Raw genomic sequence first — 27,533 nt, 5'->3', positions numbered from 1 at the left:
TATTTGCCCCTTTCTGTAGGTCCTTTGCTAGACAGAAGCTTTTCCGTCTGATGTCATCTCACGTGTTTATCTGTGTTTGTGCTGCCTGGGCTTCTGGCATCATAACCATGAGATCACGGCCAAGACCAACGTCGTGAAGGTCTTCCCCGTGTTTACTTCTGGGAGTTTTGCGGTGTCAGGTCTCACGTTTCACTTTTTAATCCACTCTGAGTTGTCTTTGTGTACGGTGCGAGGAAGGGGCTGACTGCTTTCCCTTCCAGGGGGTCCCCATTTTCCCAGCCCTGTTTGTTGGAGAGACTGTACCTGCCCCGCTGAGTGGGCTTGGCCTCCTTGCGGATTATGGAACCACGCACGGAAGGTTTGTTTCTGGAGTTGCTGGTCTGTCTGTCTTCATGCCAGTGCCACACTGTATTGATGGCTGTGTGTTTGTGGTGTTTTGAAACCATGAAGCATGAGACCCCCAGCTTTGTTCTTTTTTTAAGATTATTTTGACTCTTCAGGGTCTCTTGGGATCCCATATGAATTTTAAGATGCATTTTTCTTTTCCTATTGCAAATACCATTAGAATTTGAAAGGCATTGCACTAAATCTATAGATTTTTTTTAAGTTTGTTTTTTTGTTGTTGTTGTTGTTGTTGTTGTTTTTTATGTATTTATTTGAGAGGCAGAGTTACAGAGAGAGGGAGAGGCAGAAAGGTCTTCCATCCGCTGATTCACTCTCCAGATGGCTACTACAGCTGGAGCTGTGCTGATCCGAAGCCAGGAGCCAGGAGCTTCTGCCACGTCTCCAACATGGGTGTAGGGGCCCAAGGACTTGTGCCATCCTCTACTGCTTTCCCAGGACATAGCAGGGAGCTGGATTGAAAGAGGAGCAGCTGGGACTAGAACTGGCGCCCATATGGGATGCCGGCACTGCATGCGGAGGCTTATCCCACTACACCACAGCGCTGGCCCAAATCTATAGATTTCATTAGGTAATTTTTAAAAAAGCATATGTTGGGGCCAGCACTGTGGTGCAGCGGGTTAAAGCCCCGGCCTATGGTGCCAGCATCCCATATGGGTGCTGGTTCGAGTCCTGGCTGCTCCACTTCTGATCCAGCTCTCTGCTATGGCCTGGGAAAGCAGTAGAGGATGGCCCAAGTCCTTGGGCCTCTGCACCCACACGGGAAACTCAGAGGAAGCTCCTGGCTTAGGATTGGCTCAGTTCCTGCCTTTGCAGCCATTTGGGGAGTGAACCAGCAGATGGAAAACCTCTCTCTCTCTCTCTCTCTCTCTGCCTCTATCTCTGCCTCTTTCTGTAACTTTGCCTTTCAAATAAATAAAATGAATCTTTTTAAAAAAGTATTGGTTTATTTGAAAGGCTTTGTGTCAGAGAGAGAGAGAGAGGTTGCTTTAATCTGCGTATTGACTCCCCAGATACCCAAAAGGTGTGGCTGGGCCAGGCTGAAGCGAGGAGCCCAGGCCTCTGTCTGGTTCTTCCAGGTAGATTTCAGGGACTCAGGCACGTGGGCCACTTTCCACTGCCTTACCAGGCGCATAGGCTGGAAGCTGTTTGGAAGCAGATTGCCCAGGACTGGAACTAGCACTATGGAATGTGATGAGAGCGTCCCAAGCTGTGGTTTAACCCTCTGCACTGCAACACTGGCCCCCAGGCGCTCCAGTGTGGGATCGCAGGGATCCCAAGCAGTGGATTAACCAAATGCAAAATGCTCACCTCAGTTTTATCTTTTTGAATTGTTAGTGAATAGGAATGCAACTGACTTTTTTTTTTTTTTTTTTTTTTTTTTTTGACAGGCAGAGTGGACAGTGAGAGAGAGAGACAGAGAGAAAGGTCTTCCTTTGCCGTTGGTTCACCCTCCAATGGCCGCTGCGGCCGGCGCGCTGCGGCCGGCGCACCGCGCTGATCCGATGGCAGGAGCCAGGAGACAGGTGCTTTTCCTGGTCTCCCATGGGGTGCAGGGCCCAAGCACCTGGGCCATCCTCCACTGCACTCCCTGGCCACAGCAGAGAGCTGGCCTGGAAGAGGGGCAACCAGGACAGAATCCGGCGCCCTGACCGGGACTAGAACCCGGTGTGCCGGCGCCGCTAGGCGGAGGATTAGCCTAGTGAGCCGCGGCGCCGGCTGCAACTGACTTTTTAAATGCTAAAGGAAGTACATTTTTCTTTATAATTTGTAAAAAAATCGATTATAATTGATACAGTAGCTGTATATATTTATGGGGTACAGCATGGTATCTCTATGTGTGTATACATTACGTAGTGACCAACCCATGGTGAAATGCAACTGAGCTCTGTGTGCTGATTTGCTATCCTACAACTTTGATAAGTTCATTTAATTAATTTTAACTCTTTGTGAATAAATCTTCAAGACTCTCTGAGTATAAGGTCATGTCTACAAATAGAGATGATTTTACTTCTTTACAATTTGGATGCTGTGTTTAAAAAGTCCTATTTGTTTATTTGGAGAGAGGGAGAGGGAGAGAGAACGAGAACGAGAGCTGCCGTCCATGGGTTCACTCCCCAGATGCCTGAAGATGAGAGCTGGAAATCCAGGTCTTCCGTGTGGGTGGCAGGAGCCTGAGCATTTGAGCCATCACTGCTGCCTCCCATGTCTGCATTAGCAGGAAGCTGGAGTCAGGAGCTGGAGCTGGAGCTGGGTGTTGAACCCAGCTACTCTGATTTGGGATATCAGCATCTTAATCAGTCTCTTAATTGCTAGGCTAAATCCACACTTCCTGATTCATTTTTATATGCATTTATTACCATTACTTTCCATTTGTCCCTTGGGGTCCTCAGGGGATAGGTTTCAGGTTTTCACATGGACACTGACCTCACGTGTTTGAGTCCCGTGTATAAAACGGTGTAGTGTTTGCACGGCACCTGCACACCCCTCCTGTTCACTGTCACTCATCTCTAGATGGCTTCTAATAGCTAATACAATGTAAGTGCTATGTAAACAGTTGTTATGCTTATTGTTTAGGGGATAATGACAAGGAAAAAAGCCTGATGTTTTTCATCCCTGGTTGAATCCACCATGTGGAACTCATGGATACAGAGGGATGACTGTATTTTATTTCATTATTTCTAAAAGATTGGCTGGGGCTGGCTTTGTGGCATAGTATCCTCCACCTGCAGTGCCGGCATCCTATATGGGTGCTGGTTCATGTGTCAGCTGCTCCTCTTCCGATCCAGCTCTCTACTAATGGCCTGGGAAAGCAGTAGAAGATGGCCCAAGTGCTTGGGCCCCTGCGTTCACGTGGGAGACCTTGAAGAAGCTCCTGGCTCCTGGCTTCAGATGGCCCAGCTCTGGCTGTTACAGCCATTTGGGGAGTGAACCGGCGGATGGAAGACTTTTCTCTCTGTCTCTCCCTCTCTGTAACTTTACCTCTCAAATAAATAAATGAAATCTCAAAAAAAAAAAAAAAAAAAAAAAGGTTTGTCTATTTGCTTGAAAAGCAGATATAGAAAGATCTTCCATCTGCTGGTTCACTCTCCAAATTACCACAGCAGGAGGGCGTGGGTCAAACCGAAGCCAGGCACTCCATTGGGTGTCCTGTCTGGGTGGCAGGGACCCAAGTATTTGAGCCATCATCTGCTGTTTCCCAGGCGCATTAGCAGGGATCTGGATCAGAAATGGAGTCAAACTGGTGCCTGTAGTGGCTTAACCCTGACTGTATTTTAAACTGTATGTTATTGATCACTATTGAGGTTTTTTAAAAAATATGTATTTATTTGAAGGACAAATGGGGTTTGGGGAGACAGAGAAATCTTCTATCTGCTGTGCTGTTTCACTTTCCAAAAGGCCACAATGGGCAGGCTGGGCCAGGCTGAAGCCAGGAACTTGGAACCCCATCCGAGTCTCCCATATGGGTGGCCGAGGTCTCAGGCCATCCTCCGCTGCTTTCCCAGGCTCATTAGCAAGGAGCTGGATCAGAAGTGGGGCACTGGGACTTGAACCGGTGACCATATGGGATGCAGGCACTACAGGAGACAGCTTACCTCGTTGTGCCACAGTGCTGGCCCCTGAGATGATTATTTTGTCAGCCAGACCCCATGCATTTCTGTACTTGAACCTGGCAAGTTTGTGCTACAGGCCCCTACAGCCCCCGACACGCTGAAGATTAAAAGTCTTAGGACCTCTGAACTGAAGAGCAGCAAGTGGGGCAAGAAACCCAAAGTGAAGTGAAGGAAGCTTACTTCACAGAGCTTCCTGGCAGCCAAGGCAAAAATGCATAAAGAGGAAGCTGAAGGGGTCATGAGCTCTCCAATTGCAGAAGGGGAAGCAAACCAGATTGCCCAAACGGGAGCATTTTGCTAGCACTGACCCCTGCCAGGGCGAGTCCAGGGCCCTGCGTAAGACTGCTGTGTAAGGGGCAGTTTCCTGGAAAGATGCAGGAACTGCCTAGGCCTGGGCCTGGGCCCTTGTAGCCTCCTCGTGGTTCCCGCTGGGGGTTGATGAACTGTAGTTCCGGAGAGATCCGTGTCTGTAAGAGGCTCCCCGTGTGTGCACTGCGTGGCGTTTGGGATGGGGTTTTGTTTGGGGGATCTCAGCTGGCTGTGCCCACAAGGTGGGAGGCAGGGGTGTTTAGTGCCATCGTGCACGCGAGGAAACGGAAGGTCGGGCTTGCTCTCCGCAAGGTCGCATAGTCGGTTAAGTGGCACTGCTAACCTTGAACCTAAGTCTGCCGCCACTTTCTTTCCGACGACACCTGTCAGAGAAGAGGAGGGAGCGTCTGACCCTATTACTTATCCACCTGGTGTCAGGGCTGGTTTCAGCGAGTGTTCCCCGTAAGTCCTAGTGCTGTTGGCATGAACCCATTTCACAGAGAGGACTGGGGTGGCCCAAGGCGAGAAGGATCGTGTGGGTGGCAGGGAAGCTGAGCAGGGCCTCTGGACTGGCTGCTGAGATTCGGCAGCGTTGTACACCAGCGGTTTTTCCTGTTTGCCTTTAGCTGAAGGCACGGGGCAAGGACAGCATTCATGGAGACTCAAAGAACAAACCAGAAACCCCTAAGCAAGGTGGGGCTCCCGGCACGAAGGAAGGGGTGATGGTGAAGAGCTCAACATTGGCTGAGCCCCAGCCAGGATGCCCCAGATGGGCTGCTCGTCCCTCAGAGAGTGAGGGTGTTTCACTCCACCTTTTTAAAAAAAGATTTATTTATTGAAAGGCAGAGTTAGAGAGAGAGGGAGGTATCTTCCATCTGCTGCACTTCCCAAATGGAACAACTGCCAGGGCTGGGCCAGGCCGAAGCCAGGAGCCAGGAGCTTCTTCCAGGTCTCCCACATGGGTGCAGGGGCCCAAGGACTTGGGCCATCTTCCAGTGCTTTTTTCCCAGACCATTGGCAGGGAGCTGGTTGGGAAGTGGAGCAGCCAGGACTCGAACCCGTGCCCATGTGGGATGCTGTTGTCGCAGTCGGCGGCTTTACCTGCTACGCCACAGCACCAGCCCTGTATCGCCCCGTCTTACAGTCTGCCAGCTGTGGCTTGATATAGTGATGCTGTTTTGTTTCTCCAGCATTTTGTCTCATGGCTGAGTTATTTTCCTAGCAATTAGAGGAGTTTTTGGTCCTCTTTTCTGGAGCTGAGAGTTGCTATAAGGCAGAATAATACACGTGCTTTGAGAGCTCAGTGCCTGTATCTGAGTTACTTTTGTTCCCTGAGCTCCAGGAGCAAACCTACTTGGCTTAAAGAATGAATGAGTGGGGCCGGCACCGCGGCTCACTAGGCTAATCCTCCGCCTAGCGGCGCCGGCACACCGGGTTCTAGTCCCGGTCGGGGCGCTGGATTCTGTCCCGGTTGCCCCTCTTCCAGGCCAGCTCTCTGCTGTGGCCAGGGAGTGCAGTGGAGGATGGCCCAGGTGCTTGGGCCCTGCACCCCATGGGAGACCAGGAAAAGCACCTGGCTCCTGGCTCCTGCCATCGGATCAGCGCAGTGCGCTGGCCGCAGCGCGCCGGCCGCGGCGGCCATTGGAGGGTGAACCAACGGCAAAGGAAGACCTTTCTCTCTGTCTCTCTCTCTCTCACTGTCCACTCTGCCTGTCAAAAAAAAAAAAAAAAAAAAAAAAAAAAGAATGAATAAGTGATTGAAAAATGAGGCCGGCACCGTGGCTCACTGGGCTAATCCTCCGCCTGCAGCACTGGTACCCTGGGTTCTAGTCCCAGTTGGGGCGCCGGATTCTGTCCTGGTTGCCCCTCTTCCAGGCCAGCTCTCTGCTGTGGCCCGGGAAGGCAGTGGAGGATGGCCCAACTGCTTGGGCCCTGCACCCGCATGGGAGACCAGGAGGAAGCACCTGGCTCCTGGCTTCGGATCGATGCAGCGCGCCTGCCATGGCGGCCATTTGAGGGGTGAACCAACGGAAGGAAGAGCTTTCTGTCTCTCTCTCTCTCTAACTCTGCCTGTCAAAAAAAAAAAAAAAAAAAAAAGAGAGAGAAATAAATGGATGGGTGGGTGAGTGGGTGGGTGGATGAATAAGTAGAATGATTTCGTCCTTCCTGTATGGATCAGCGACACACGAGTGTGTCTCTTGGTGACTTCTGGCAGCCACTGTCATGGTGGGGAGAAGCCTGCTGTCACTGGGCGGCGTGGACCCGCTTGACCGGAGGAGCCCCAGGGCCACTTCTTCCTTTCCAGCCAGCAGTGGGGTATGAGTGGGTGGCAGCCACTGACACAGCTCTTCCGTGGCCTGGAGTAGGGCTGGCAAGGCCAGGATGGTCCTGGTGCCCCCTGTACGTGGCATCTGGCATAGCCCGGCCCACCTGGAAGCCCCCTGTTTAACCTGCTATGGTTACTTGCATCCCTGCAGGGCTCATCCTTCCCCGACCCCTCAAATAGGGAAGCACTGAGACCCCACTCTGGCGCCGAGGCCACACTGCTGAGCTGAGGCCCTGGGACTTAGGCCCAGCCTTGAGTGGCTCTGGAACCCAGTTCCCCGTGCAGCCTCCTGTGGGCGCCAGCTGCACACCAGAGGCCTCATCAAAAGCCCCAGACTGCCAATTTGTGTCCTGGGTGCTCCACTTGTGACTCAGCTACCTGCAAATGTGCCTGGGAAGGCACTTGGGCCCCTGCCACCCACGGGGGAGACCTGGATGGACTTCCTGGCTCCTGGCTTCGACCTGGCCCAACCCTGGCTGTTGTGGCCATTTGGGGCGTGAGCCTGCAGATGGAGGATCTCTCTTCCCCCTACCCCTAGCCCCATCACTCTACCTTTCAAATAAATAAATTGTTAAATATATATCTCCTGAGGTTCCTGTAGTTTGCCAGGCTGGGGAGCTGGCTTGGGCTGAGCTGGGTGGTGGCGGAGGGTGGCTTTCCTGTTTTGAGAGTGGGTCTCCCCAAGGGGCCCCCGGTGGTGGATCTGCCCCCACAGAGCGGTCTGGAAGGGACGTCACAGCCGGCCTGGGAGTGCATCCTGATGATTGTGAACCTCCCTGCCCCCCTGCCTCCCGGCCCTGCTCTGAGGATGAGGAGGAAGCATCCTTGCACATAGGCTGGGAGCCCAGCAGGAGGCAGGAGGAGTGAAGACGAGTGCCTTGGGAGGCAGGGGCCTGGGGCACGTCCTGCTCCATCCCTCCACTAGCCTGGGAGCTCCTTGAGGGCCTGGACCAGCCTAGTAGGTGTGCAGAAGGTGTATGATGAATGAATGAATGGCTGTGAATGAAGGAGTGGGCGTAGGAAATGTGCTTTCTGGTGGAGGTCCTGCCACTAACCCATCTGTGTGGCCTGGGTCAGTGTCCCCTCCCTCCTTCCTGAGCCTCGGTTTCTCCCTCTGAGCTGATCTTCCCGATGCTGAGGTTCCAGGGTGGCAGGCAGGACCCCGGCTCTGGGAGGTGGAGTGGGTCAGGGACAGCTGTGGGCGCTGTGTGAGGACTGGGCCAGCTTGTGCATGGGGGAAGGCATCCCCTGAGGCCCTTGGCTGTGGCCCTCAGGAAACAGGACAGCTGGCAGGTGGGGACCAGGGAGCAGGGCGGTGGGAGGGGGCCACAAGGCTGTTTGCTGAAGTTTTGGGTTTCCATGGCGACTGGCCCTCTGTGTATTTGGGGCCTCCTGGGAGGGTGGGCAGACTGGGCCGACCCTGTGGGCCCTGGGAGGGGGGTCTCCCGTCTCGAAGCAGGGCACCCGCTCACTGTTGCTTGGCCTTGTGTTCTCTGCAGATCATGATCGAGTTCTGCCCGGGCGGAGCCGTGGACGCCATCATGCTGGGTGAGTCTGCCTTGAGCGACAGGGTGTGGTCAGCGACTGGACGCAGCAGTCCTCAGTCGGGCTGGAGTCCCTCAGTCCCCCAGGCCAGTACTTCCACAGCCTCTTCCAGCACCCTTACCCTTGGTCCCTTTGCCGGGTCAGAGTTTGGGTTCTTGCTGCACTGGAAAGACCAGCACTTCCCTTCCAAAAAGCCACGTGACCCTGGACTGTCCCTTTTCTCAGGTGACTGTGGCACCCTGAGGAGGTGCACATAGGACACCCAAGGGAGGCGCTTTGGAAATAGCAGCTGAGATGGGTGGTTTAAAAAGAACGGGATTTATTTGGCTCACTTTTAAAAGCTTTATTTATTTGAAAGGCAGACTGACAAAGAGGGAGAGACAGAGAGAGAAATAGATCTTCCATCAACTGGTTCACCCCTCAAATGGTCACAACAGCCAGGGCTGGTCCAGATCAAAGCCAGGAGCCTGGAGCTCCATCTGGGTCTCCTACATGGGTGGCAGGGACCCAAACAGCGAGGCCCGTCCTCTGCTGCCCTCCCGGGCACATCAGTAGGGAGTTGGAGTGGAAGTGGAGCAGCCAGGGCTTGAACCACTCTGGTATGTGGTGCTGGCATCCTGAGTGGTGGCTGAACCTTTTGTGCCACAGCTCACATCTGATGGCTCAGGGTTCTGGAGGCTGGGAAGTCCAAGCATGTGGTGCTGGCGCCTGGGGAGGCCCTTCATGCTGTGTCATCTTGTGTGGGAAGGCAGAGGGAGGGGCGAGAAGGTGTGTGTGCACACAGGGGCGTGTGTGTGAGAGAGAGAGAGAGAGCGCCAGTGGGCAAGAGAGAAGGGAAGGCAAACTCATCCTTATCAGGAACCCACTCCCATGTCTCCACCCCCACAAACCCCCAGATCCGCTCACCTGCCCAAGGCCCCGCCTGTTGAGAGGCCCTGAGTATGTGACGCTATCCGGCGCCTCATCACTTCTTATTGTGAACCAGGTATTTCCCTAGACTCCCATCTCAGGAGCGAGTCCAGTCGGCAGCAGTTTGTCCCCACCCTGAGCTAGGAGACACTGGGCCTGCACCCTTCCCATAGAACTCCTTCCCTTGCTCAGTGGGTCAGGCCCCTGCTCGGATGCCTGCATCCCATAGTGGAGTGCCAGGGAAGGAGTCCCAGCTCTGCCACCTGATTCCAGCTCCCTGCTGATGTGCACAGTGGGAGGCAGCAGGTGATGCCTCAAGGACTTGGATCCCTGCCACCCATGTGGGAGACGTGGATTGAGATCTGGGATCCTGGCTTCAGCCGGGCCAAATCCCAGTTATTTGTGGGCATCTGGGTAGTGATCCGTCAGGTGGAAGATGTCTCTCTTTGTTTCTCTCCCTCACCTTGCCTTTCAAATAAAAAAAAATTAATAAAATACAATGGAATCAAGGGCGTGGGAACTGGGGGATGATAGAAGCATTCTGTGAACTGTGCTGAGGACGTGTGGCGGCATCCGTGAGTGCATAGTAGCCGCGTGTGTGGCTGCACACGTGAAAGCATACGTGGCTCACAGAACTGGATGCCGAAATAAAAGTGAGCTTTGCTGTCAACTGTGCCTCGATAACCAGACCTCAAAAAGTACATCATGCAGGGTTGGTGCTGTGGCATAGCCGGTAAAGCCTGTGGTGCTGGCATCCCTTATGGGTGCTGGTTCGAGTCCCGGCTGCTCCACTTCCGATCCAGCTCTCTGCTGTGGCCTGGGAAAGCAGTAGAAGATGGCCCAAGTCCTTGGGCCCCTGCACCTGTATGGGAGACCTGGAAGAAGCTGCTGGCTTTTGGCTTTGGACTGGCCATTGCAGCCATTTGGGGAGTGAACTAGCGGATAGAAGACCTCTTTCTCTGCCTCTGCCTGTCTGTAACTCTGCCTTTCAAATAAATAAATCTTAAAAAAACAAAAGAAAGAAAAAGAAAACAAAGTAAAAATCACCACAGGATAACCTGATGGCTGCTGAAGTATATAGCATATTGATTAAAATTAAGTGTATTCATTGTCACAAGAGGAAATGCCAAGTAAAAGTCATCAGTTATTTAAAAATATATATATCATACCTACCCCACTGAGTTATTATGAGGACTAAATTACAAATGCGCCAAGTCCTTATCTTGTGCCTGGTGCAGTGTAAGGGCTCAAAAGGTGGCAGTGGTAGGGTTTTCATTGTCTTTCTCTTTACCATTACTTTCAGTATTGCTCTTGTTTATGTCAGTGTATTAGACATGACCAGGACACGTTTTTGCCATTTTGTAGAAATATTGCTACAGATATTCTAGCTCTGGACTCATCTCAGAGCGAACATAGTGATAATCACCTGTTATAGTTTTTTATGCTTCTGAGAACTTAGCATATTCTATTGGTGGCTAGCCCTACCCATAGTGCTTATAACCATCCCATTGTTTGTTTGTTTATTATTTATTATTTTTTGACAGGCAGAGTTAGTGAGAGAGAGAGACAGAGAGAAAGGTCTTCCTTCCGTTGGTTCACCCCCTAAATGGCTGCTATGGCTGGCGTGCTGTGCCAATCTGAAGCCAGGAGCCAGGTGCTTCCTCCTGGTCTCCCACGCGGGTGCAGGGCCCAAGCACTTGGGCCATCCTCCACTGCCTTCCTGGGCCACAGCAGAGAGCTGGACTGGAAGAGGACAACAGGGACAGAATCTGGCGCCCCAACCGGGACTAGAACCCGGGGTGCCGGCGCTGCAGGCGGAGGATTAGCCTGGTGAGCAGCGGCACTGGCCCATCCCATTGTTTTTAAAATAAAGATTTATTTATTTACTTGTGAGGCAGAGTTACAGAGAGAGAGAGAGAGAGAGGGGTCTTCCATCCGCTGGTTCACTCCCCAAATGGCTGCAATGGCCAGAGCTGAGCTGATCTGAAGCCAGGAGCCACGAGCTTCTTCCAGGCCTCTCATGTGGGTGCAGGGGCCCCAGCACCTTCCTAGGCCATCAGCAGGGAGCTGGATCGGAAGTGGAGTGGCCAGGACTCGCGGCACCCATATGGGATACTGGCACCACAGGCAGATGCTTAACCTACTACATCACAGCGCTGGCCCCTGTGATCATCCCATTTTACAGGCTAGGAAATGAAGGCCCAGAGAGCTTGAATGAGTTGCCAGAAAAGTACACAGCTGGCAAGAGGCAGCCCTGGATTCAAGTTCAGTCTGTGCTCCTGAAGCCCGTGCAGGCTCTGAGCCTGGCCTGGCTGGGATGTGGGGTTAGGGTGAGGCTGCGGAGATGGGGAGTAGCTTGCCCACTCCAGAGAAAGAGTCCCTTGATCCATCCAGGAGCCCAGCTCTGCAACCTGGCTTCCCAGGATGGAGCAGCTCCTGCGCCTGCAGCCCTGGCTTCGTGCTTACTTTCACCGCTCCCCAGAGATCTGGCAGGGAGTGTTGGGCCTTGTGTGTTCCTGGCCAGGTGCCACCAGGAGACACAGAGTTTAAACAGACAGAGGCCCCAGAGCAGTGCCTGGGTGATCAGCCTCAGAGCCCACAGCCCACAGCCTGGGAGGCCTGTAGGCTTGGGGAGGGAGGTGGGCTGCCTGCAGGGCAGGGATCTCAGACAGCAGCAGTAGCTTACATAATCAGGAGAGTCGTGTGGGACACAGGCACAAGGATGTTGGCCTTAAATCTTCTTGCTCCCCGCCACTGCCTCCACTCCACCCTCTCTTCTGCCACCTCTCCCGCCCTGACCCATCGACCTGAGCACTTCTCGCGGCACCCATATCGGATACTGGCACCACTTTGCTCTTCTGGACCCACCGTCTGGGTACCTGGAACCCCCGCCAATGCCTCCCTGCCCTGTGCTGGACAGGGCTGTCCCACTGCAGGACTCGGCGCGGGTCTCAGACCTCATCAGGGGCTGCCCTCTGCACATTGCGTAACATGCAGCCCCCATAGCACGGCCCCAGGCCCTGCTCGCTCTGGCTCCGTCACCCCTGACTTCCACTTGGGGTGCCTTATTCTTCTCCTGCAGCCACTCCGGGGTCCTCTGCACATGCTGCTTCCTTTTTCAGGAATGTGCTCCCTCCCTTCCTTCCCAGACAGACAGACCAACAGAGAGACCTCCCATCCACTGGTTCACTCCCCAGAAGCCTGCAATGGCCAGCTCTGGGCCAGGCCAAAAGCCAGAGCCAGGAACTCAGTCCCGTCTCCCATGTGAGTGGCAGGAACCCATTGCTTGAACCATCACTGCTGCCTCCCAGGGTCTGCATTGGCAGGAAGCTGGGGTTGAGAGCTGGAACCAAGGATCACACTTGTGATATGGGATATGCAGCGTCCTAACCACTAGGCTAAATGCCCACCCCAGGAATCCTCTTCCTGCTCCCCACCTGTTCAGTACAGTTCCTCCTTTGAGTGAGCAGAAGGGCGCTTGCCTTCTCTTAGGAGACACTGAGTTGTATGAGGGGTGGGGGTGGAGGATGAATGTGTATGTCTGCCTTCCCTGGTTTTTGGTGATCTGCCCCTGGCCTTCCCGGCCGTTCGCCTTCCACACCTCCTGGCACCACTGCCAGCAGCCCGTGGACCTGTCGTCCATACCCACTTCTGCAGCCTCCAGGCCTTTGCTTCTGCTGTCCTTGACCTGGAAGGACCTCACCCCATTTAGTCTCCTCTCAAACACCTGTGCCTCCTTCCAGACACTGCCCTTCCTATCCCCCGGGGAGAGGGTCTCATCTCCCACTCTGACCCTCTCGGCGCCTGTACCCCGCTCAGTTGCAAGTGCGATCGTGGTCTCCCTGTCCCCCTCTGCACCCCTGCACCCAGCGCAGAGTCCGACACGGAGTGAGCACTCACTTTGAGGCTGTGTTGGAAACTTACTCTCTGCTTTGCTATGGTGATGGTATTTGGAGGTGGGGCCTGTGGGAGGTCACGAGGGTTGGCTGAGGTCATGAGGGTGGGGCCCCCAAGATGGTGTTAGTGGCTTCCTTTTTTTTTTTTTTTTTTTTTGGACAGGCAGAGTAGACAGTGAGAGAGAGACAGAGAGACAGAGAGAAAGGTCTTCCTTTTTGCTGTTGGTTCACTCTCCAGTGGCCGCCGCGACCAGCATGCTACGGCCGGTGCATCGCGCTGATCCGAAGGCAGGAGCCAGGTGCTTCTCCTGGTCTCCCATGCGGGTGCAGGGCCCAAGCACTTGGGCCATCCTCCACTGCACTCCCTGGCCATAGCAGAGAGCTGGCCTGGAAGAGGGGCAACCGGGACAGACTCCGGCGCCCCGACTGGGACTAGAACCCGGTGTGCTGGCGCCGCAGGCGGAGGATTAGCCTAGTGAGCCGCGGCGCCGGCCCTAGTGGCTTCCTAAGAAGAGGAAGAGAGGCCTGCGCTAGCAGCTGGCTCTGTGCTGTCACGGGATGTTCTCTGCCACGTGTGATACTTCCCTGCCCCCAGAACCTGAGCTGAGGGAGTCTCTGTTCTTCCTGAATGACCCAGCCTTGGGTGTTTTGTAGCAACAGCATTTCCCATCATTCACTCTGTGCTTGTGCATCAGAGCGCGGAAGCAGGACTCTGGTTTGACTCTCAAATCTGTGTCTAGCCACCTGTGTGACCCTGAGCAGGTGACTTACCCTCTCTAGGGCTCTGTTTGCTCACCTGTAAAATGGGGGTCATAATTGTGCCTGCGCCACAGGGTGGTTGTGAGGACAAAGTGGGTCAAGTGTGAAATGCTCAGAAGTGACCCCAGTACCCAGTGGGTGCCCCCCTACGTCAGCGGCTTTGTATTTCTCGTGTGGGCCGGACAGACAGGTGCCTGCAGCCAGCACTTGCCGTGTTGACAATGGTTCTGTCTACCTGCAGAGCTGGACAGAGGCCTGACCGAGCCCCAGATTCGCGTTGTGTGCCGCCAGATGCTGGAGGCCCTCCACTTCCTGCACAGCAAGAGGATCATCCACCGCGACCTGAAAGCGGGCAACGTGCTCATGACGCTGGAGGGAGACATCAGGCTGGGTAAGGCGCGCTGCCTGGGGCGGGGCTGATGCCGGGGGCGGGGCTGGTGCGAGGTAGGGGAAGGGGGCAGAGCTCGGGCCCCTGGGGCCCTCACCGGGATGATGCCCGTCCTCCCGCTTCTGCCCTAGGTCATGCGTCCAGTGCCGTCCCTGGGAGCTCTTGCCACGTGTGATACAATGTCTGGAGACATTTTGGTCATTGCAAGTGGGGGTGGAGGTGCTATCACCCCCCTGCTGGGTGGAGGCCCTGTGCTGTCCCTAGCACAGCCCGCCTTGGAGGACAACCCTGCCTAGTGGTGCTGAGGTGGGGCTCTTGTCTGAGCTCTGAGCTCTTGCCTCCAATCCAGAGTTGTTGCGCCACAGCGCCGGCCTCGTTCTTTCTCTGTATTTTTAATGGGCTTCTTTAGCCAATGTACCACATACATATCTCCTCTGCTCTTGCTGCCTCCTCACCATCCACCCCAGAAAAAACACTTTGAGCTCCCATTACCTGACGTTTCCATTGCTAAATTTTATGCCTGCAATGCTGTTTTCTTAAAAATAAAGAATTGTTTTATTTGATGAAAAAGTTTGCTTTTCATACAGGATGCACGCACATAGTACTTGAAAGTTTAAAAGGAGAAAGCTAGGAAGTGCCCCCAGTCTCATCATGCAGAATTATCTACCACCCAGACACCTGTGCCTGCCCCGTGTCCCCCAACACCTGTGCCTGCACCTCTGTCCCCCTACACCTGTGCCTGCCCCTCTGTCCCCCAACACCTGTGCCTGCCCCTGGGTGCCCCAACACCTGTGCCTGCCCCCGTGTCCCCCAACACCTGTGCCTGCACCTCTGTCCCCCTACACCTGTGCCTGCCTCTGGGTCCCCCTACACCTGTGCCTGCCCCTGGGTCCCCCAACACCTGTGCCTGCCCCTCTGTCCCCCAACACCTGTGCCTGCCCCTGGGTCCCCCTACACCTGTGCCTGCCCCCGTGTCCCCCAACACCTGTGCCTGCCCCTCTGTCCCCCTACACCTGTGCTGCCCCTCTGTGGGTAGGAGGCTGTACAGAGAGGAGGGGACTTAGAGAGGGACGATTACGCTTGACAGATGCTGCCTGTCTCCTGTTCATTTGCGTGCATTCAGTACCTTCTTCCACTAGCATCCTTCTTGGGCAGCTACATAGTTCGTTCATCTGGCCCCTGCCCCGAGCATCCCTGTCCTGCCACCACGGGACGGTCACCCTCTCTAGTTCCCCTAATAGGTACCTTGTTGCCTTTTTTTAATTTGTAAAGCAGATTGGTAGAGCCAGAGAGCTCTTCCATCTGCTGGTTCACTCCCCAAATGCGCACAATGGCTGGGGCTGGGCCAGGCTGAAGCCAGACGTCCGGAGCTCCATCTCCATCTCCCATGTGGATGGCAGAGGCCCAAGTCCTCGGGCCATCGTCTGCTGTCTTGATAGGACATTGGGAGGGAGTTGGATCAAAAGCAGAGCAACCGGGACTTGAACTAGTGTTCAGGTATGGGATGCCAGCATCATAGGCGCGGCTAACCCACTGTGCCAACTGCCGGCCCCCTTCCTGTCTTTAAGGAATGTTTCAATCACACCCATTAGACACCACACCACTGAGTTCCTGTGGTGGAGGATGGCATGGATGGTGATGAGGGTGGGACAGGGATGGGTGCCAGGCACCCCTAGACCTCTGCAGCAGGAGGGCGGCCTTCAGTTGCCCACTGTGGGGCCCAGAGGGACAGAGCCAGGGCTGACTGAGGGCCAGCAGCGAGGGGGCAGGTGCGTGGGTAGAGCGTGCAGAGCATGTTCCCTACTGAGCCTGGGGCGCGTGTGGGAGGGGCGGTATGGGCTGAGTTGTGAGAGTGGATACTTGCCAGGTAGTCAGGCGGGGCCAGGCGGGCAGAGGCCAGGGTGTGAGAAACAGCAGGCTCTTCTGGGGAGAACTATAATGAAAATCACCGCCCCATCGGGGTATGGGAAGCACCCGCCAGGTGCCAGGCATTAAACCAGGCTTTTCCTGGATGTCAGTTTATTTCATCAGCATCCCAGGGGCACTCCATGGGGTAGGGACTGTACCCATTTCACAGCGAGGACGCTGAGACCCCGGATCCTGTCTCGAGCGAGGGGACATGGTAGGATTTGGGCTCTTCCTGACTCCACGGCTTCCAGGGGGCGCCTCGTCCCTTCTCCTTGGACAGTGGCAGGGCAGAGGCTGGCTCAGGGAGGATCTGGGGGGCAGAAGAGGGTCTTGTGCACTCCGGGAAACCCAGGGGATGCATGCAACAGGGCCTTCAGGAATGTGTCCAGTGGAGGAGGCAGAGCAGAGCAAACCTGGGCCAGGAGCAGCCCGAGGGCTGGGGAGAGCAGAGAATGGGGGAGGGGCCCGGCAGGTGCAGGCTGAGATTCGCCCTGGGGGTTCTTGTTCCCCAGGCTGCTACACCCATGCTCACCCAGGCACCCTCGCTCTGGAGAGTGCAGCCCAGTGAGCAGACTCTGGAATCCCCCTCATTCAGAGCCGCAGAGGGCGAGACAGACGCAGATGGGTATCAGGTTTCAAAATGACTTGGGAGGCAGGCATTTGGCCTGCATCCCATGTCAGAGGACTTGGGTTCAAGTCCTTGATTCTGGCTCCTTGTTAATGTACACACTGGGAGGCTGCCGCGATGGTTCAAGTAATTGGGTTCCTGCCCACCAACCGTGTGGGAGCCCTGGATTGCATTCCCACTTCCGGCTTCAGCCTGGCCCAGCCCAGGTTGTTGCAAGCATTTGGGGAGTGAACTAGCACATGACAGCTCTGTCTATTTATCTGTCTCTTTCTCTCCTCTCTCTGTCTCTGCCTTTCAAATTAAAAATAGTTAACACAGCTAAAAACTAAATCCAGAAAACAAGATGACTTGTTAAGAAACGAATTCAGGAGAAAGAAAAGTTGAGTGAGAGTGGAGTGTGAATATTTGCACCACTACTGGGAACTTTGGTGCAAACACCTGCTGAGACTAGAAAACCTCCGACCGGCTCAGCTCAGATTCTGCAGACTGACCGCGGGCAGTGGAGGAGGCCCTGCAGACGGGGTGTGGCCAGCTGGCCCCTCCCATCTTCCTGGGGCCCTGGAGCCCCATCCCCATGTTCTCTACCACTTAGGAGAGAATCAGGAAAGGGCATTATCTCCCTGGAAACCATGTCTGCACCCTCAGCAGAGCGGGACTAGAATGAATGAGCTGAGCTTGCGTGGGCTCTAGGCACAGGCAGGCCTGGTTCAAATCCTGGCTCCGCCACTGCCTCTGTTGGCCTCTGCAGCCTCAATCCTTTCATCTGTGCAATGGGACCAAGAATAGAACCTCCTCTGAGGTGGTGGCGCCCACTGGTGCAAAGACCACGAGGTGCCGACCCCAGAGGCACGCACCCAGGCCTCTTTCTTGGCTGCTTAGATGTTGACTCTCTAGAATTTCAGACTCTCTTGGATACTCTGCGAGTTGCCCCAGAAAGCTTCCAGCTCCAGGGGGCTGTGCAGCAGGCTGCATGGGCGGGGTCTGTGTGGAGGCAGAGTGAGTGTGTGTGAGCCTCACCCTGGGGCAATGGGGAGTCTTACTGAATGGGGTGCAGACTTGGAAGTCTGAAGATCAGGGTTCTTTTTTCTGTTTCAAATTCATTTGATTTATTTGAAAGGCAGAGTTGGGGAGTGAACTATCAGATGGCAGCTCTGTCTGTTTATCTGTGTGTCTGTCTTTCTCTCCGTCTTTACCTTTCAAATAAATAAAGAGATGGAGAGACAGATCTTCCATCTGCTGGTTCACTCCCCAAATGGCCACAATGACCAGGACTGGGCCAGGCTGAAGGCAGGAGCCTGGAACTCCATCTGGGGCTCCCAAGCACTTGGGCTGTCCTCCGCTGCTTTCCCAGGTGCATTAGCAGGGAGCTGGGAGCGGAAGTGGAGCAGCTGGGACTCGAACTGGGGATCTCCTTGGAATGCTGATACCGCAGCGAAGGCTTAGCCCACTGTGCCAAAATGCCGGCCCCTCAGTTTGGAAAAAAGTCCACCTTACTGAACACGTACAGACTTCTTTCCTTGTCGGCATCCCCCATTTGCACAGCATTCACCTTGCATTAGGTGTTGAAGCTGCCATGGGGATGATGGAAGCGTGCAGGAGGCTGTGTGTAGGTTATATGGAAGCGCCAGGGCACTTCAGAAAGGTCGTGGAAAGCAGAATTAGATAGTGTATTTTGGTGCAGAATCATTTGAAACCTAAGCTTAGGGGGATGTTTAAAGAGTTTATGGAAAACGCATGTTATAAAAAGCTATTGAGGGGCTGGTGCCATGATGTAAGTGGGTAAAGCTGCCGCCTGCAGTGCTGGCATCCCGTGTGGGTGCTGGTTTGGGTCCCAGCTGCTCCATTTCCAATTCAGCTCTCTGCTATGGCCTGGGAAAGCAGTAGAAGATGGCCCAGGTTCTTGGGCCCCTGAACCCACGTGGGAGACCCAGAGGAGGGTCCTGGCTCCTGGTTTCAGGTCAGCACAGTTCCGGCCATTGCTGCCATCTGGGAGTGAACCAGTGGATGGAAGACCTCTCTCTCTCTGCCTCTGCCTCTGCCTCTCTGTAACTCTGACTTTCAAGTAAACAAATACAATCTTAAAAAAAAAAAAAAAAAGCTATTGCATTCATAGAGTAGTCTAGCCTGTTTTTTAATTGTTTAAAATTAGAGGAAGAGGGAAGTAGGGGAGAGAGTGAGCGAGTTAGAACACTTCCGTCGACTGGTCTGCTCCCCAGATGCCCACACAGCCGGGGCTGGGTCAGACTCCCCCAAGTCATTCCAGGTCTCCCCCATGGGTGGCAGGGACTCATCTGTCGGCACTGTCACCCACTGCCTCCCAGGGTCCACATTAGCAGGAGACTGGAACCAGGAGCTGGAGCCAGGAGTTGAACCCGCATTCCACTGCAGGGGTGGGGCGGGGGCCTCCTCACCAGTGTCTTAATCTTTAGGTCAGTGCTCACGCCTACTTTGTTTGTATAAGTTGAATCGTATTAGCACATTTCCTGTGTATCCTTAAATATTCCCCAGAAGCGAGATTACTTCCATGTTTCTCCTAGGAGAGCCTGGCTCTGTGTGTGTGTGTGTGTGTGTGTGTGTGTGTCTGATTGTCTGAGCGAGGAGGCAGCCAGGCGTGGGCCTGCTCCTGGTCTGGAGTCGCCCTGCGATGGTCCGATTGCTCAGGTATGGCCTGGCTGGGGCCATGCAGCGTGTCCATGGCCTCACGCCCTGCTTACGCTCACACCCGTGACGCTCCCACAGCGCCGAGTGAAGAAGCTCTTTTCACCACATCCTGGGCCTTACTTAAGAGAGAAAAAACAAAAACCCACAAAGCCAAAAGGCCTTTGCTTTATGCATTTCAGTTCTTGAGCCATGAAAGCTCAACACGCTCTATCAAAGACATTTTATTTATTTTTAAAGATTTGTTTATTTGAAAGTCGGAGTTAAAGAGAGGGAGAGACAAAGAGAGAGAGAGAGAGAGGTCTTCCATCTGCTGGTTCACTCTCCTGGTAATGGCAATAGCCAGCACTAGACCAGGTTGAAGCCAGGAGCCAGGCGCTTCTTCAGGGTCTCCCACGCGGGTGCAGGGGCCCAAGGACTTGGGCCATCTTCTACTGCTTTCCCAGGCCATAGCACAGAGCTGGATTGGAAGTGGCACTGCGGTGACTCAAACTGACGCCCATATGGGATGCCTACGCAGTAGGCGGTGGCTTTACCCTCCACGCCACAGCACCCGCCCAGTTAATTGATTAACCAAGGCGAGGCAGGCCGCAGTGCTGCGTGTGTGATCGCAGGTACCTTGTGCTGGTGTCTCGTTACCCTGAAAGTCACCACGTGCATCCCTGCAAGGTTACAGGAAAGTGGAAGAAGCCTCATCTGCCCCCCCATTGCTTAAGCCATGCGGTGGGTTTCCTCCCTGGCACTGGGTCTGGTCTTGCCCTTATTTCGGAGGGCCCAGCTGTGACCACACAGGATCTTCAGGTTGTAATGTAACTAGTAGCTGGCCACTCTACAAGTAAAACATTGTATGTTAAAAAAAAAAAAAAAAACACTTTAAAATGAATTTAAAGATGTAGAATATTCCATCACGTGGCTCTTTCTTACCTCTCCATCTCCCTATTTCACCTCGCTCTGTGTGTGTGATACACTTTTGGGAAACCATGTAATGTATTATGTACTGTACATAGAAAGTTTTAATATGGTAGTTAAACAATTATAGCTGTTTCAGATGTGTGACTAATCTAATGGCGCTATGATGAACATCACAGTGCGTAATGGTTTTCATATTCCAGGCTGTTTAGGACGGGTGGTGCAGTGCAGTGGGTGCAGCTGCCGCTTGGGACGCTTGTGTCCCGTAGTGGAGTGCCGGGTGGAGTCCAGCTCCCTGCGAATGTGCAGCCTGGGAGGCAGTGGATGAGGCTTCCCGGACATGGGTCCCTGCCACCCACTTCGGAGACATCGATGAAGTTCCTGGCTCTTAGCTTTGGGCTGCTGCAGGCCGTCTCTCTCACTCTCTCTTCTGCTTTCTCTCTCTGCCTGTTGCTCTTTAAAAAAATAAAAATGAATAAATGTTTTAAAGAACCTACATTCCTAACAATTTTCTGGAAATCCCTTTGTGTGTGTGTGTATGTGTGTGTGTGTTAAACTTTCATTAGATTGCTAGATTTGGAATTATTGGATCAAAGGAGTAGACATTTTAAAGACTTTTTTTTTTGCGATTTACCAAGGGCACCTGCTGCTTCCTGCTGCCATCAGCAGGCAGGGAAGCGCCCCATCTCAGCGCACCCTTACAGCAGCAGGCGGGGTGTCCAGAGGCCTCTGGCTGGCTGGAGAGGAGCATCTGTTGCTGGATTTGGAATATGCATCCCTGGCCCGTGCCGGGGCTGTGGGTGGTGGAACGCTCGGCCCATTCTCTAGCTGAGATTTTATCTTGCAGCTGACTTTGGGGTGTCTGCCAAGAATCTGAAGACTCTGCAGAAGCGAGATTCCTTCATCGGAACGCCTTACTGGTGAGTCACGCAGCTTCTTCTGGAAACTGGATGTGGACCGAACGTTAAACCTACACCAGCATGGCCTCCGGGCACTGTAGAGGGGGAGAGGCCGGCAGGCCAGGGCCCTGGGCCACCTGCCGGGGTGAACCGGGCCACCTGCCGGGGTGAGCCAGGCCTCTAAAGCTTACCAGTCCTGAGACTGCACAAGCCACTTAGCTCCCCTCTGCCTGTTATCTCATCTGTGAAGTTAGGGAGGCAATGCAAAGGGGCTTTTAAAAAAATGCATGGGAAGATGGCATCAGGTGAGTTTACTTTGGTGCAGGAAAAAAGTTTGAAGTCAAGCATGGGTTTTCATTATTTGCATTTTCCATGGGCTTCTTTGAAGACCCCCGTCCCACCCACTTCATGGCATCCCTGCGGGGGTGAAATGGGAAGTGCTCCATTCATAACGACTCAGCGGGAGCCCCAGAGGATGGTTCAGTTCTTGGTTCTTCTTATTCAACACTTCTGTGCTGAGCACCAGGCTGGGTTTTATGAAGATGAGCAGTTCAAGTTCAAGTCCTCTCCTCTCGAAGTCTCTCTAATTTCCCTGGTCTGTCCTGTTCCATACTTTTCCAAAACTATTTAAAAGCCAAGCTCTTGCTCCATCTGACCTCTAGTTGCTTTCTACTGTGTTGTTTTCTCAGTTTTTTTCTTGTGCATCACGTGCTGTGGTGGAGTTTGGGCTCCCTTCTTGCTTGCTCACTACTGCTAACTGTTTCTTTCTCTCTCACCCCTTCTGTACCACTTCCTCCCTCTCCACCCCACCTTCCTCCCCTCCCCAGGACACTGAGGTCTGGATTGATGCTGCCATCTTGTGGTAGGAGTCAGCAACTGCAGCAGGACAGGGCTGGCGAGCCCGGGTGAAGACGGTTGTAAGGAACATGGGGAATGCTGCCAACTCCTGACCTTGGCTGGTGGTGGCCCTTGAACCTGAGTCTCCCAAAAATGCCTCTGGAGGCCCGATTCTGAGCCCTCTGTTGTCCCTTGGTTGGTTCAGGATGGCCCCCGAGGTGGTGCTGTGCGAGACCATGAAGGACACCCCGTACGACTACAAAGCCGACATCTGGTCCCTCGGCATCACGCTGATCGAGATGGCCCAGATCGAGCCCCCACACCATGAGCTCAACCCCATGCGGGTCCTACTCAAGATCGCCAAGTCGGACCCTCCCACGCTGCTCACGCCCTCCAAGTGGTGAGAAGCAAGGGTGCCCGCAGGAGGCCTGGGGCGGGGCACTGTCCAGTCTCTTCTGAGCTCCCTCAGCCCCCCATGCCTGTCTTGTGCCCTTATGCTGTTTGTTTATTGGAAAGGCAGAGTCATATATGTATATAGAGAGATCTTCCACCTGCTGGTCCGCTCCCCATATAGCCACAGTGGCCAGGGCTGGACCACACTGAAGCCAGGAGCCTGGAACTCCATCCAAGGCTCCCACACGGATGGCAGAGGCCCAAGTGCTCAGGCCTTCATCCATGGCCTTCTCAGATGTATTAGCAGGGAGCTGGATTGAAAGTGGAGCAGCCGGGACTCCAACTGCACCCCCCACTACCCTAGCCTTATACGCTTGACAAGGTAGACCAGGTGCCCAAACAATCCAGATCCCATTGGGGGAGAAGAGTCCAGGTCAGCCCAGAAGCCGCTTGGGACAACCTTGGGCTGAGGGCTGGCGGCCTGCGGGGCGGGGGTCGGGTATGGTGGGTAAGATACCACTTGGGTCTGTCCCATCCCGTCCCTGGGCTCACGTCTCAGCTTCCTGCTAGTGTGCACCCTGGGAGGCAGCAGGGGAGAACTTGGGTCCCAAGCACCCACATGGAAAACCCCTCCCCGCCACTGAGTTCCGGGCTTGCACACAGCCCTGGCTGTCGCAGGCTTTTAGGGAGTGAACCAGCAGGAGGAAGATCACTCTTCTCTTTCTCTCCATCTCTGCCTTTCAGATAAAATACAAATTTAAACAACTAAACAGACTGGGGCTTGGGTTCAAACTGCAGCCTTGCCGTAACGTGTGTGGCTTTGGGCAAGCGCCCCTCTTCTCGGATGGCCATAGAAGGACGTTGCTCAGGGCCACCACCCCTGCTGTTTCAGCCCACAACAGCCCCCTCTGTCCTCTGAGGTGCGGGTTTGCGAAGCAGGAGACTCCCAGGGAGGAGGGAGTTCGTGACGTCCTTGGGGACTTTTCTCGGCTCCGAGCTCACCACGGACACGTGTCCTCGCAGGTCTGTGGAGTTCCGAGACTTCCTGAAGGTAGCCCTGGACAAGAACCCAGAGACCCGGCCCAGTGCAGCCCAGCTGCTGGAGGTGAGTGCGCTCCCCTCTGCCGGGCGGGGCTGTGCTCCCCGCCACGCCTTTTCTGTGGCAGGCGCAGGACCCTCAGTGTGGGACACAGGCCACACGGCATGCTCGGCGGGTCACTCAGCAGTCGGTCGTCCCTGGGTCCTGTGCTGGGGGCACCTGGGGCATGAAGCTTTGCAGCCGACACAGGGGCGCGTGTTCTAGGGGGAGAGGCAGGTGGCTCAGGGGTGCCTCAGGAGGGGAGGGGGCATGGCCAATGACAGGGAGAGGGCACCTCCTGCCTGGCACCCACCTGAGGTGCTGACTCCAGCAGGCAGGCAGAGGCTCTGCCCAAGCCAGTCAGTGTTCCTACAAGCATTTAGGCCGAGTGGGCCATTCTTGTCATTTCCCCGGGGGTCCGGTTCCGAATCCCAGTGTCCAGAGGCCCGCTGAGGGTCCAGCCCTGTCCGCCCTGCTCATTTCTCTCGGTCGTGGAGGGGGCACCCAGGTTCCTGTAAGCCTGAGCCTTTCAAACAAACAAGTCAATGTTTATTTAAACAATATCGGGGGTAGCTGCGAGCCATCCTTTACAAGGGCTCCTGCTGGAGTTCTCCAGCGGGCAGCTGCTGGGGTGTTCACAGCAGAGTTCAAAAAAGTTTTTTTTTAATTTTGTTGCTAAGCACCGTGCTGAGGAATGCTTGAGGCACGGAATCTGTTTCTTTGTTAAAAATGCAAAGGAACCAGGATGCGAAATGAAGTGTCCGTGTTGAGGGGGTCACGGTGGTTGCTCAGATTTCTACAGCGAGTCTGAGCCCCGGGAGCTGCGCTGGGCGCCGTCGGGGCGGGACTGCTGCTGCTGTCAGATGCCAAAGCCCCAAGCTGCTTGGGGCCCTTCGTCTCCTGCCCGATACATCCGGCTTCCGGGACATTCCGCGGGGCCAGGCCAGCTGTCCTCCATCCCCGCATAGCAGCCCTGAGCCTCAGCCAGGAATTTCCCTTCTGGGCTTGGACCGAATGCCCTGCCTAGGATTCGTAGGGGGGTAGAGCTTTATCACCCCCTAAAGTGGAGGACGCTGGGGCTCAGCGCAGGGCCACCTGGCTTCAAGTGGCAGAGTGGGGCCCAGCCCGCATCTTAGCCCTGCCCAGAGCTGCCTGTGCCTTGGCCCGTGCCCGCCTCCTTCCTGGGGCTGTGTCTGCCCCAAGCCGGGTGGCGTATGCCCTGGCTGCTTCATGATCGCTGTTTCTAGGCCTCCTTCGGGCCGTGACTTCCGGTGCTCAGTCACCCAGGTTCTGGCATCAGCCGTGCCCACCCTGGCTCCTGGCTGGTTTCACCTTGTGCCTCCTGCATTTCCTCGTCTGTGGGACGTGGCCAGGGCTTGCTTCGCACAGTGGTGAGAGCAGGCGAGGATGTGCATGGGATGTTTTTAACATCACAGCCGCCTGCACCTCAGGTCCTTGTCTGATTCCTTCCTAAACCCATCCCTCCTATCTCCACTCTTCTTGTCTAGATCGTCAGCTGTTCCTGTGTTGCACGCGCGCGCGTGCACACACACACACACGCAATCCCTCTGCCAAACTGCTTGAGCTCTGCTTTGGCCTCAGCTCATCCACGTGCATTATTTAATTTCATCTTCGTGGCCTCCCTGTGGGTTCAACCTAATTGCCTCCACTTCAGAGACAAGGAGGCTGTGGCTCAGAGAGGGTAAGTGACAGGCCCAGGGTCACACAGCTGGTGAGGAGCAGAGCTGGGTTTGCTCTCTTTCCGCCACACTCAGGACTTTCTGAGCTGCCTCTGGGTTTCCTTTGCCAAGTTCATGTGCACAGTTTGCTTGGGGCTGCAGCTGGCCTCCTCTGCCCCCCAGGGATCCACTCCCGCAGCCTCTCCTGCCTCACCCCTGTCCCAGAGCGGTTCTAATCCAGGTGTTTCTTGCCCCTTCAGCATCCGTTTGTCAGCAGCGTCACCAGTAACAAGGCTCTACGGGAGCTGGTGGCGGAAGCCAAGGCCGAGGTGATGGAGGAGATTGAAGACGGGCGCGACGAGGGCGAGGAGGAGGATGCCGTGGACAGCGCTTCTGTACGGCCGGCCGGCCGGGAGGGGCGGGGTCTCGGCGGGCCTGGGCGGGGTCACGGCGGGCCTGGGCGGGGTCTCAGCAGGCTTGGGCGGGGTCACAGCGGGCCTGGGCGGGGTCACAGCGGGCCTGGGCCGGGTCACGGCGGGCCTGGGCGGGGTCACAGCGGGCCTGGGCCGGGTCTCGGCGGGCCTGGGCGGGGTCACGGCGGGCCTGGGCGGGCGTGTTCTCCCCAGCCAGAGGTTCCCAGGCTTCCACGCTGTGGCTTCTGGAAGACTGCACCCTGGCCAGGGAGGGGAGGCCAGGGATCCAGATTTTCACATGCAATCTTCCAATTTTTACAAGTTAGTAACGGACTAGTTCCTTCTGCAGCTTGCATGCAAGCTGAGGCTGTGCTGTGGGGCAGATCCAGGAGGCTGAAGGGGACAGGGGCAATGGGCCAAGCAGTGCCGGCCACCCCAGGCCCCCATCTGGCTGGCCGGAGTGCCGGGGGGGAACCCGTGTCTTGCCTCAGGTGTAACCCATTTGCACCTGGGAAGGGAAGCTAACTTAAACTGGTAGGCGCCATCGGAGCCGAGCATGGCACTCTGCAGGCTCGAGTCCACGCTGATCCCTGGTCCAGCTGTCGGGGGAGGGGCGTTGGGCTGTCCAGATGGTCCCATGTGCCCCGAGAGGCAGGGCTGGAGTTGGCCCACATCCTCGTGCTGTGAAAAGTGCAGCGGCTCACTCAAGTGTAATTCCATCCCAGAGGGAGCCCAAGGCTGGTGCGAACCCTCAGGGCGAAGAAAGTCCTAAAGAAAGCAAGCAGGGTCCGCACAGCAACCTCTGGCCCTCGTGGAGCGTCTGCGTGTGCTAGACGCCAGCTCAGGGAGGGGGACCACGGCTCCATTTTACAGATGGGAAGATTGAGGTCTGCTCTGTGAAATGGCTGGAAGAACTGGGAGACGGCAGGGACAGGTAGGGGCAGGGAGTAGGAGAACCACACTGGGCCTGGCTCCTGGAAGAGAGGAGAGAGAGAGACATGCTGGGAGGAGAGGTGGAAACCGTCCCGTCTGACCTCCTTCTCCAGAGATGGGAGGCGGCTCCCATCCTGAGGTCGGTGGGAGCAAGGCAGGGTTTCAGGCAGGGGAGGGGCGTGGAGGTGAGAGAATCCGATCTGAGTGCTCCAGGTGTTGACAGGTGGCAGGATCGGAGCTGCTTCTGCTAGCTGCCATGTGCAACGTCAAAAACCAGGGGCTGGCAGGACCCGGAAGAAAGCTGGTAGTGTGATTCCATTAGCATCAAGTTTAAAAGCGGGCAGTGCGCACCTGAAACACTTTGGGACCGTGCTCAGACCAGCGGCTGGGTGGAGGGGAAAGTGGGGATTGCCACTGGGAGGGCCCGGCCGGGCGCGGCAGTGTGCCCTCCTGACCGGAAAGGTGGCCACTCCTGGGCGTGCTTCCTTCAGTGAGCTGGACATCTATGTCTCATCCACAGCTGGATGTCCATGTCTCCCTACTAGTGCTTCTAGTACTTTCCACCCCCACACACATGCAAAAACAAGCAAATGTGCCTGGAAGGCTGCGTCCAGTCCCCACATTGGCCTGGTTTTTTCGGGGCCCACATTGTGGCAAAGCGGGTAAAGCCACCTGCAATGCTGCATGCTGTGGGCCCTGGTTCCAGCTGGCTGCTCCGCTTCTGATCCAGCTCCCTGCTAACGGCCTGGAAAAGCAGTGGAAGATGGCCCAGGTGCTTGGGCCCCTGACACCCATGTGGGAAGAAGCTCTTGGCTCCTGGCTCCAGCCTGGCCCAGCCTTGGCTGTTGTAGCCATCTAGGGCATAAACCAGCAGGTGGAAGATCTCTCTCTATAACTCTGACTTTCAAATTAAAATAAATTAAAAAATTTTTTTTAATTTAAATAGTTGCCACCTACAAATCAAGAGGGGTCACGTAAAAATCTAGATTGCCAACTTGTCCTGGGACATGGGTCTGACTTCAGGGGCCTTTTTCCACATGGTCACTGTAG

General features: G+C 55.2%; 1 protein-coding gene across 5 annotated transcripts in view; it reads left to right on the top strand.

Moving 5' to 3' along the window:
- The window catches only part of STK10 (serine/threonine kinase 10), a 112,145-nt gene that overhangs the window by 57,649 nt on the left and 26,963 nt on the right, over positions 1–27,533 (top strand). For all 5 annotated transcript variants that reach the window (XM_051843610.2, XM_051843611.2, XM_051843612.2 and 2 more), the window contains 6 exons: positions 8,151–8,199; positions 14,002–14,151; positions 21,099–21,171; positions 22,193–22,387; positions 23,404–23,485; positions 25,398–25,532. In XM_051843610.2, coding sequence (XP_051699570.2) covers positions 8,151–8,199; positions 14,002–14,151; positions 21,099–21,171; positions 22,193–22,387; positions 23,404–23,485; positions 25,398–25,532 — 684 coding nt within the window. The remainder of the gene's footprint in view (positions 1–8,150; positions 8,200–14,001; positions 14,152–21,098; positions 21,172–22,192; positions 22,388–23,403; positions 23,486–25,397; positions 25,533–27,533) is intronic.

Source organism: Oryctolagus cuniculus, chromosome 6, assembly GCF_964237555.1.
Source record: "Oryctolagus cuniculus chromosome 6, mOryCun1.1, whole genome shotgun sequence".
Classification (NCBI taxonomy): Eukaryota; Metazoa; Chordata; class Mammalia; order Lagomorpha; family Leporidae; genus Oryctolagus; species Oryctolagus cuniculus.
Note: the sequence above shows the minus strand (reverse complement) of the source record. Positions and strands in the feature narration are given on the sequence as shown.